A 12,222-nucleotide genomic window follows, 5' to 3' on the forward strand; every position below is an offset into this window, starting at 1 on the left:
AGCTCTATCAACTGCCACTAGTTCCATATATGAAAAAATTTTAGGAGCTCCGCCCCATCTATGCAAAGTTTGATTTTAGATTCTCAATTATCAGGCTTCAGATACAATTTAAACAAAAAAAAAAATTGAGTGAAAAAGATTGATAATAAAAATCTCTACAATTAATGTTCAGTAGAATTTTCACCTAAAATTGAAAATAAGCTCGTAATTCGAGAAAATGTGATTATACAATAGCAAACTGTTAGCAACTGTTGATTCTATTAAATAATTAATGATTCACTATGAAGAGATAGCAGACCTCGTATGTCTCCAGCGTTATTGTCCTGTCACCACAGCTCTGTGTATAAGTAGACTTGAGATGCGCGTGAACGCTAGTGTCAGGTGATCAATTTTCATAACGGCAAGGAAAGTTGTGTGAGTGCGCCACACCAGATTTTTTTCTAATGATTCATTAATAGAATAGACCTAAATTTTCAAAATTGAGATTAAATATCTTGAAAATTGACTTATCAATTGATAATTTTCGCGATTTAAGCGAGGCAGCCGGCTAGTGTTTCTACATTGTTGAAAGACGATCTGGCAACGTTGAAGAGGTAGATGATTATGAAATAATATTCGTTGCTCCATTTAATCGAAGTTATCAAATATCGATTAAAAATTAATCGATTATTTCTCCAGAGATTAATCTATAGAAATATTAATCGATATTAATAGTATAGATACCAGTTTTATTTGAGGTAGTGTTTGGCCATCGATCCTTTAACATAGATAGTAATATCGGTCCATCAACATCGATTGCAAAAAAAATAATATCGTTGAAAAACTATCGATGTTTTTACAGTAAAAATATCGTTAATACCGATATTTTTTACCCTTCATTCTAAAAATTAAATAACACTCAAAGATAGCTCCTTATGTCAATTTCAGTTCCAAGCCCCGCTTTTAATTTATTCGAGTAATTGGTTGATTTTTGCTAAACTTTGGAGGGCTGTTGTGAAGGCCAGGAGTGATATACGACCTTCACAACCATATTAGCTGTATAATAAAAATAGGGATACCATCCACTATATTACCATCATGTTCGATACCATAATTTTTAAAAACATATTGATTACGAAAAATCCATACTAATACAGTGTTTTATTTGTAAGATAGTATTTATATTTTCTTTTCATTCAATATCGATAGTATTGTAGGTTATAGCACAGATAAGAAAAAGAAACTACCCCTATATATATTTTGTTGTCGAAAAATAGAAAGTATTGATTTGATACTGAAAATATCGATCAAAATCATCGATGGCAGGAAAGTATCGGTGGCCTTCCATTGACGTCAAAAATATCGGACATTGACCCAAAAACATCGATTTTCGCAAAACATCGATGTTCGATACCAAACACTAGTTTGAAGGTTATGTTCTGTTCTAGATACTAGATTTAGCTGTCTTCTTTTTTAAATTAAACTTGGTTCTTGGTATTCATTTGTTTTTGATTCTCATAAAATATTTATCAAGCTCAAATGATTAGGAAACACTCCATTTTAGCAGTAAGTAATCACTACCTATTCAATAATTACTGTTTATCTATTGAAAGTATACCCTAACTATTCTTTTTGTATGTAAACAAACCTAAACGTTTTGTTTACTATAAGAAAATAAAATTCAACACAAACTGTAATAGTTCAGATGGCAGTGATGCAGTGATTGCGCTTTCAGTAAAAATTTAAATTATCACCCATAAATTCATTTAAATCGATCTGGCAAAGTAATCTTTTGTAATAGATTGGCAGAGCTGATTGAAAGCCGTTTGCAATCCTCTGGTTTAAAAACAGTCAAAAAAACAAATAACGATTTTTTAGTAAATTGGCTCAAAACAGGGAAAGGGAAATAGCTACAAATGCTAGAGATAGAGTAGCACAAGATGGTAAGGTTTTTAGTATTTATCATCAAAATATTCAGTATCTTCGCAACAAAATTGACAGATTAGAAGTATTTCTTAAACAGGAGGATCCTGACATTGTTATTTTCACAGAGCATGGCTTAAAAATAAAGGAAATAAATCAAGTTAGGATTCCAGGCTATTCACTGAGATCAGAATTTTGTAGAATAGCTCATAGAAGTGGTGGTGTATGTATATTCACTAGCAATGCTAAACATACCCAAACTTATGAACTGGATTTTGTTAAGAGATTTTCTGTTGAGATGGATTTAGAGGTGAAAGGACTAAGGTTAAAAATTGATGATCGATTCGAGGTAGCAGTGTTAGGTATCTATAGGTCACCAAATGGAGACTGGCAAAAATTTTGTGAGCTGCTCCATACACTTTTGGAAATTACAACCGCTCGTTTCACAAATGTTATATAGTAGTAGGAGATTTCAATACTGATTTTGCCAGGCAGGATAAAATAACAGAGGATATTAGAGATATTATTAATATGAATAATTTAGAAATTAAGGTCCACGAATATACAAGAGTAACTCGAACTTCACAGACAATTATTGATAATATCCTCACAAATATAGAAGGTTGTAATGTCAGGTTAGGTAGCTCAGATCTATCAGATCATAACTATCAAATTTTAGATGTTAAGTTGCAGGGCCAGAATCCAAGCAGAAAAAAAAACTTTTGTGAAAGAAATTCAGCAATATGAGCTAGGAAATATAAATTGTTTGAAGCAGGAACTGCTTCAAGAAAATTGGAGTAGTGTTTATAACAGTTGTAACCTAAATTACAAATATAAGCAATTCATTGATACTCTAAGATTTCACATTAGTGTATGCTGTCCAATAAAAAAAGTCAAAGTAAAAAGTAAATTAAACAAAGTAGATGAATGGATAACTGAAGATATTCTTACTCAAAGAAATATTGTTAGGGTAGCTTATGAGGAATTTAAATTAGTGAGGGATGTTCCGAGTGAAGTCAAATACAAATGTCTAAAGAAAAACTATGCAAAAGAAGTGAGGAAAGCTAAGTGTATGAAAACAGCTGAAATATTAACAACTAGTACCGTACCAATTTTAACTCTGCTGTTTGGGAGGTAATTAATAGAAATAGGAGAGCAGCTCAAAAAGATACAGTTACTAATGTCCCTAGGATAATCGATGAACATGGAAATTATATGGATGATAGTATAGACATTTGTAACTTTTTCAATAAGTATTATCAACAGGTTGCATATAATCTCCAAGAGTCACTGAACACTAATACTTATAATACAACTACATTAAATGCTGAGCCAATTGAAAAGGTATTTAAATTTCATCCATTATCAAGAGATGAGTTGTCAAGAATAATAAAAAATTTGAATAACAAAAAAACAGTAGGATTGGATGGGGTCTCAAGCAAAATTTTAAAAGAATGTGAAAATGAATTACTGGACCCTTTATTGCATCTCCTTAATACTTCACTAGAGCAGGGTATTTTCCCTGATGATCTGAAACAAGGAAAAATTTTGCCAATTTTCAAGAGCGGTAATTCTGAAAGAGTTGAAAATTATAGACCCATTAGTATTCTAAATGTAATAAGTAAAATTTTTGAAAGAGTAGTTTTAAATAGGCTATTGATGCACCTGGAAGAAATTAATTTCATATGTGATGAACAGCATGGGTTCCAGAAAGGGAAATCTACTAAGACTGCAATAGTATCCCTTGTTGAAAGACTAATAGATATAATAAATTCAGGTGAGAAGGCAGCCGCAATATTTCTTGATTTATCCAAAGCTTTTGATTGTGTGAACCATAGAATATTATTGGAAATACTAAAAACTATAGGTGTGAATGGTATAGAACTAAAATGGTTTGAATCATATCTCATAGGTAGAAACCAGTGTGTTGAGCTTACCAAGGTGGATGGGAATGAAATAGTAAAAATTAAATCTCAAAAACTGGAGGTCCAGGCTGGAGTACCTCAAGGCTCAATTCTGGGTCCCTTACTGTTTCTGTTGTATGTGAACCAATTACCAAAAGAGTTAAAAGATCACAGAGCTCTGTTGTTTGCTGATGACACATCGCTTATCTTTAACAATTATTTATTAGATAGTCTAGAAATAAATGCTTTTACTGGAGTACAGTCAATTGTCTAATTCTTGAAGCAAAGGCAATTAACAATAAATAGTAAGAAATGTCAATTCCTACAATTCAAAAGTAAATATAATTCAGTAGAGGATAGAGAAATAAATGTGTTTGTAGAGGAAAATGAATTAGACCAAGAAGAGAAAGTAGCATTCTTGGAAATTTTATTGGACAGGAAATTAACATGGCATCCTTACATTGAGAGGATATGTAATAAGATATCATCTGGGGTATTTGTCCTGCGGCAGCTTGCTAGGCTGAATGATAAAAAAACTACTGTTAACTGCTTACCATGGACTTATACTATCTCATATTAGGTATGCTATTTTAGTATGGGGTAATTCATCTCAACAAAATATGGACAGAGTGTTTAAGATTCAAAATAAGGCACTCAGATGTATAGAGAAAGTGAATAGGTTAGACTCTTGTAGGCCTTATTTAAAAAGCTTGGTCTATTAACTGTGCCATCTTTGTATGTATATGAAGTTGTAATGCATGTGAAAACGAGTGGTGTGATCCAGAATTCAGATGTTCATGAGTATAATACGCGAAACAGAGCAGATTATCATATAATGGGTCACAATAGTAGGTTATTTGAACAAAAACCAGATTATATTGGTAGGAAATTTTATAACAAGCTACCTCAAATCTTGAAAAGTAATGATGATTTGATGATTTTCAAAAAACAAATGAAAAAATATTTAGTTGATAAAGCTTTTTATAGTGTACAAGAACTCCTTTCAAACCTAAACTAGGTTGAACTACTTAGTGTTAGAATTATTATGTAATAACATGACTTGTCTTATACTCCATGACTGGAGTCTTTAGGACGTAATCTTAAATTTACATTTATCTGTAAATTTACACTGTAATATGCCTTGTCACACAGTAGCTTCTCCTGAAGCGGCCTCATCCAATTGCTTCACACTACTAGGCATCTTGTTGTAGAATGTAGAATTTCAGGGCAGAAATCCTATAACTGGCATGTGATTGGTGGAGGCGTCTCCTGGGGACATTCAACAGCTCACTGCACCTGGTGTTGTGGTGGTGAATGTCACTACGGGCAGCTGGAGTATGTTGTATCTTCTTGACATACACTGGATTCTGATGGTCACACAGCTCTCGTGACTAGCTGCAGATGATCCTTTGAATCTTGTCCTCATTTAGTTGGAATTGATTAGCAAGGAACTGCAGGAACCATAAAGTGGCAGATCGAAGATGCTCTGCAGACGACTCCAAAACCTGCTCAATCTCAGCACCCGATGACAGCAGAGATGCATCATCCGCAAACATCCGAGAAGAACCATAGTCGTCGAGGCTTCTCTGGGTTTTCAGAAATTTCACAAACTAAAGAACGGATATCTTGATACCTATCAAAGATTTAACATTACTTGAAGGAAATTCATCAAGCTTCTCATTTTTAGTCATGCTGGTGGTACACATTTTTTCCAAGGTATAAGCGTGTCAGCAAAAAATGAGAAATGGAACATTCAACTTCCTTTATCACTTTCTTCAGAACAAGGGGTAGAGATTATGAATTTTATGTTGTTCTCCTCCTACTATAGTAAGGTCCGCGTTATAATGGCAGTATTTTGTCAACATTGGTATTGCTATCCTTGTCTATTATTCGACAAAGCAGATAGCGCTATCCTTTTCTAGCTCCGTAATGTTGCCAGATCGTTTTTCAACAATGTAAAAATATCATATCAATTATGAAAATTGATTTTTAAATCATTGAAAAATATACTTTATTGACGAATACCGGTAAAATATTGATTATTTTTAACAAGAATGAAAAGTTGATACTTTATTACATACAATGGTGTCAGCTATATTTTGTAGAAGGCAGAGAATTGGCAACACTGTTTTTCTTTCTTTCTCAACTGCATTATTTATTATGTATCATCTGATCTATTAATGCAAAATTTGGAATTTTACATTAAAAACTATAGGTACTAACTAACTGCTAAAACAGTGGTAGGGAAATTAATAAAAAACCTGAAATTATTCATCAAGTTGGAAGTAATTCAATTTTTTATACGCTCATGATTATTAGCTTGCATATTTTTCATTGGTGGAACAAAAGTTATGACAATAATAATAATAAATCAATTTATTCGTTCATGAAAAACATACAAATAGAGTTGAGCTTATATGAGATATTCTTGTATGCAAGTTAAAATTTCACAACACATACAATAACTCTACATTTTTGAATATACTTATATTCAAATACTACAAAACAATCACAAATTGAATGAGGAGTAGAATATAATAGAATAGAACTTTATTAACATTATTCAGATAATACAAAAAGAGAAAAAGAAAATAAGAATTAAGGAGTAGTGGTAGTAGTTTATTATTAGTAGTGGATACAAATTATTAACCTTATTATCTTATTGACCGAAGTGAAGCTGAGGTCACAGTTTCGACTCGATTGGCTTTTGTCTGTTTGTTTGTACCGCAGTTACAGTCGCAGTTATTGTCCGATTTGGATGAAATTTTGGTATGCAAGTTCTTTTAAACAAGGCGCAGAAATGTATGTGTAACGATTTTTGATAAGACCTCTGGTTTTTTTTGTAATTTAAAAAAACCTTAAACTAACCTCAATCCAGAAAGGATGGGTCTTTGAAGATACAGCAATTCATGTTCATACTTTTTCGCATCTTTTGTTACGAGCACATGGTGACCAAGTTGGTTAGACCGTGGCTTCTCACACTGTGGGACCCAGGTTCAAATCTCGTTCCTACCATTTTTTTTTTGCAGATGATACTAATTGCTTTATCTTATTCTAATAATATATAATTATAAAATAAATTATTATGATTAGATAGAATTATTAAATTGAATAATCATATTTTAATTATTAATTTGATTTATCAAATTAATTGGATAAATTATTTAAAAAAATCTTTATTGTATTGGAGTCCAATACTGCAGTTGTAGAGAGAAATTTGTATGGTAAGGTATAAAGGTTAATTTTGTTTGTCTTTTTGTGTAGTTGAGAAGTTGATATTGTGGTTATTATTCATATTGAATGAAAAAGACTAAGAAATTGTCAAAAAACCACATATTTATACTTAGAAAGACCGGTTTCGGTGATTACACCATTGTCAACCTCTGATAAACTCTGATAAAGACCGAAACCGGTCTTTCTAAGTATCAATGAATCTGTGGTTTTTTGACAATTTCTTAGTCTTTTTCATTTAAAAGGTAAAATTTGTATGTATTTGATATAAAGGAACCTCCTTGATGAGTCCAGTGTCCCTTCAAACAGTGTCTCTAGCACTTTCAATGGAGAAAATAATAGATGACATGGCTAAATCTTCACAATATTCTGTACTTATTGTACTGGCCCTTCTCATTAGATTGAAAGTTTTATTCATGAGCGAGGTCTACTGTTCGCAGAACTACTAGTATTATATCACGTAGAAGAAAATATCACAGATTGAATTACATATAAAATATCATTTCTCTTATCTCTAAAGACTTCACAATACAAAGAAAAACTCTATCTTCTCTTCTGACAGATTTGGCAACAGTACCATCAACCTGTCCTCATTATTAACCATATTTTGGTAAAATTTACCTAAAAATTGAATTCTACAGCATCTGTACTTAGGGCAGCGCATCATAAAATGCTCCAGAGTTTCCAACTCTCTGTAATTACATATAGGACAATTCTTGGAAGAGTCTATCCATGTTCCTCTATCTCTGAACAAATACATACCCCTATCCGATGCCAGGCGCAGCTGAGTTACGATTCTTGTTCTAGCAAAAAGTGATTTGATGCTAAGTAGCTCTCCTAAAGTGAAAGAAGGATTTATTTTCTTGTAAAGAACACAGGTTGCCGATGCTAAAGCTGATTGTACGTTTGACAGTCTTCTTAAAAATTCTGAATATTTCTCAGAAAAAAAATTAAAACGTTGAGGCAAAAGTGTTTTTCAGAGAATTTTACACTTTCAAAAAATTATATCTCAAAAACTATGAAATATATAGAACTATTTATCAAATGGGACTTAGATAAAGCAAATATTGTAAGCTTCAATAATTTTGTATAAGATGATAGTGGTCGTAAGACGCATATTCTTTGAGATACATGCAAATCCCCAAAAACAGTATATTCAAACCAACCCCCCCCCCTTTTAGCACAGTGGGTTCGGTTCGGTGGGGCTGGGGACTTTTGATAAGTCTACCACCTTACTAACCCCAACAAAGCTGTGGGGTAAATAAATTATACATATGGAAATCAATGAGAAATTGCATTTATTCAAATGCTAATCAATGAATAGGCCTAATTATTATTAAACGAAAACCAAAATTGAATGCTATAAATCACCCCAAAGGCTTCTGATACTGCAAATATTGAAACATTTTACGGGATGACAAATAATTTCTGGATAGTAGCTCTCATCGAATTTCCATCTAGCTGTTAACCCTGCTGTCAATATTTGCAGTAGCAGAAGTCTTCGGGGTGATTTACAGTATTTAATTTGGATTTTCGCTTTACAATAATTTATTAGCATTTGAATAAATGCAATTTCTCATTGATTTCCATCTTAGATATTAATCTTTCAAGATTCAAAGTTATTTACATTTTTGAGCTATGCTTTACAGTAGGTTGAATTTAATCTTGGAGCCGTAATATACCCGTAGCCTACCCCTCTGTCTTAGTAAAGGGTCTAAAATTAATTATACTTCGAATCTATAATTGATAAATCATCGATACCGTTATGTAATATGTGTCACTTCATAGACGACTGTTGGCCTCAGTAACTACTTTTTAGCGCTAGTTTTGTAATCAATTCTTATATTCTGTGATTCATTTAGAGTATAACATCAACCTTGAAAATTCAAAATTTTCAAATAATTAATCCTGGACCGAAAATCAAGTTAAGAAGTAGTGTGTGATTACATAACCTTAACTTTTGGACAAAATTTTTGGAGAGAAATAGTACAGGCTCAGCCTAGTTATTTCTCCAATGTCATAATTGTATTATGATTATAGTGTTTTATACAATAAAATGAATGAATGAATATTATCATCTCAAACAGGTTTAGTACCTCGAGATGCAAGTACTCAATTGGCGTTTCATTTTATTTTGTAATAATATTTTCCCATGTTGTAAAATTTGTATTGCTTTTATTATGTATTTCTAAAGCTGCGTACACATATACGCTCTTCCAACCCGCACCGAGCACGCTCCTCCCTCGTACCGCCCTCGTTCCTCCATCGAACTACAGTCGCGCCGCCCACGCACCCATCATGAACGTTACGGAAGATGTTAGATCTTCTCGCGTTCCCCGGTCGAACCATTGTTGCTCCCTGGTCGATCATCAATCGCTCTGCTGGAGTGACGTTCGGTTGCGGAGCAGAACGAAAGTCTGTACGCACCTTTAGATGTTGTAATTTTTTTTTATTTTTGTCAATAAAACATTATTTATTCAATTGAGCAGTAGCAGAAGTCTTCGGGGTGATTTACAGCATTTAATTTGGATTTTCATTTAATAATAATTATTGTAGAAAATTATATTTCAAACATTTCCTTCTTTACCTCATTTTGATCATTCGTTACCTGGATTATTTCGTTTATTTGACCATCCATTTTCAATTATGTTTTAGAGAGTCAACAGCCATGTTTGAGTTTTCGGTGCGGAACCACACCAGGCAACCGTTTCTGCCGACCGTATGCGCTGTGTGCGACAAAACGGCCGCCCAGTGCGCACTAAAATCGTGCGCCGACTGCCGTCTCCTAGTCTACTGCTCACGGGCACACCAGAAGCTAGACCGCCCCCGTCACCGTCGCTTCTGCCAGGCGGTCGGGAAGATAGCCACAAAGCTGGGCTACTCGCACATTTTCGAGCGTCCTTTCCATAGCCCAACCCTTTGGAGGCAGTACCGTACGGGAATCGTCAACGCTCTCATCATAGAACTGCTCCGCGACCTCACCAATTTCGAGCATGAAACTCTAATCTCAGCCAACGTTTGCAGGGTGTGTTTCCGATACGACAAATCCATGATAACCTGCAACACGTGCAGCTTTGTTTTGTACTGTTGTAGCGAGCACAAACTCCTCGACATCGATACCCATTCAAAACTATGTGAAAACTTTTCAAAACTATTGAAAATACATTTGAATGCATACACTTCAGACCCGAACCGTTTTGTATGTGAGGGCAGCATTGCAACAGTCTCACCCCCAGATTCGTTAGAGAGTTTCATGACTGATTTAGTGCGTCTGAAAGTATACTCAAGTTATCTAGGTGAAGATCTGAGTAAAATTCATGCAAGTGATTCCTTTTCATACCAATTGACAACAATACACGCTCTTAAACAGTCTGGAGTTTTGTGTCGGATTGGTAGCTGTAGAGATTTGGTGATCCATGTTGTTGGAGCACAAGACATGGAAGCAAGTAATCTCAACCTATGGAAGTATTTAGATGTAGTTATTCCAGTTGATTTTGCTTGTATTGATGTAGTTCTCATAGGACCTTCACTGAATCTAGAGTTAGCAAGTGTTTATGGTTATGATCGGGATCCTGCTAGTAGATTTCAGTTGAAATTGATCAAAAGTTTCTATCACACGTTTTACGAGAAGGAAAACGTGGCATCTAGACCTCCCGATCTCATAATATCATTCAATTGCGGCTTCCATGAGTTCGATGGTTCGCCAGCAAATGTCGATACCTGGAAAGCATCGATTCCCTATTTTTGTAAGCATCCCAATACGGCTATTGCGTTCACTTCCTTCACAAAAAGCGAGACACAGAAAGATTTCGATTATTTCCTGAAATATTGTGCTTGTGAACAAGTGAAAATCGTTGAGAAACATAAGCTTAATCCGTTCAGAAGTATGAAGCCCTGTTACGATGTGGATGAAAATCCAGACACCTTTTTCTATTTCAATGAATTCATTACTATTCTGAGAACTGAACCAAATTTAGAAAGTTAGGGAGGTTTGTGTGTTAAGAGCCCTATAGATAGTCTTAAGATTGATCAGCTCTGTTGGTTCAAAACTTGGAATGTAACATCTTGCATCCGTAATCCTAGATCAGGTTAAACTTAGATGATGGCCTCAAGGCTCGTAATGTCAACAAAATGTATTTTTCAATGATTAAATAATATTTTTCAATAATTTATTGGTATAAATAAAATCATTTTGTTAATTTACACCCCTGTAAGTCAGGTTACAATGCCTTGCAACCTGACTTACAGGAGTGTCAATATAGCCAAATAGTAAAGGCCAGATTAAAAAAAATCATTGTTGCGATTGATGATACGCAGTTGTTTTTATGAAGGTTTTCATGCTCGAAATTTGATATTTTGTTTTTTATGTTTGATTTAGTTTTTGTATGGTTGGGAATTTGAATTATTTATGTAATTATATTGTGTCATAGCACTTATATTTTGCATGGCTTCATCTGTTGACTGAAGAACAGTTAATTTTCATTTGGAATGTGCTGCCCGCACGGAGAACTGTTTAAATTGCAATATGATTTATTATTTTAGTTTCAAATTTTGTCTCTTGATTCTTTTTTGAAATTTTGTAGTTTCTTAAGATTTTGTATACTATTAATGTAAGACTCTATATATTCCTTTTTTCATTTTTTCTATCTTTTGTTTGATAATTTTCTATTGTGATTAAATATACGAAGAAGGGCCCCACACAGGATTACCTTTGGGGCTTCATTCAGACTATAATGATAAACATGTATTGTGCATCCGTGGGTGTTTGCTACAACAGTTATGTTATTTTATTTCAAAAAGGATAGAAGTATCTGCTGTGTCGAATGATAAGGATAGAAACAACACCAGTGTTAATCAAATACTGTCATTATAACGTGGGTCTCACTATGGTGGTAATTATTAACTCATAAGGGGTATTCACAATGTTGTTTTAGCCAGCTAAAGTGCTATTTGATAAGTCTGGATTGTGAACGCCCCATCTAAAAGCAACTGCTATTAACTAACTGCAATAGCGATCCAAGCGGATAATTTGTGTAACTCAAAGATTATAACCTCACTTTTGCTACCAAAATAAATATGGCCGCCGTTTTAACAGAGTTACCGTAGCTAGAGTTAGCGGACTCAAACCTTTGCTATCTGCTATCTCGTCTGTTAATTTTTTTGTAACGTACTACTATAGTATTGA

General features: G+C 33.8%; 1 protein-coding gene across 1 annotated transcript; it reads left to right on the top strand.

Annotated features, from left to right (window-relative positions):
• Positions 1-1,389: 1,389 nt before the first annotated feature.
• LOC111055111 lies at positions 1,390-11,207 on the top strand. The gene is made up of 2 exons (XM_022342282.2): positions 1,390-1,545; positions 9,693-11,207. Exon 2 carries the CDS (start codon positions 9,706-9,708, stop codon positions 11,020-11,022), a length of 1,317 nt encoding a protein of 438 aa, XP_022197974.2. The 5' UTR covers positions 1,390-1,545; positions 9,693-9,705; the 3' UTR covers positions 11,023-11,207.
• The last annotated feature ends 1,015 nt before the right edge of the window (positions 11,208-12,222 follow it).

This window comes from Nilaparvata lugens, chromosome 3, assembly GCF_014356525.2.
Source record: "Nilaparvata lugens isolate BPH chromosome 3, ASM1435652v1, whole genome shotgun sequence".
Lineage (NCBI taxonomy): Eukaryota > Metazoa > Arthropoda > Insecta > Hemiptera > Delphacidae > Nilaparvata > Nilaparvata lugens.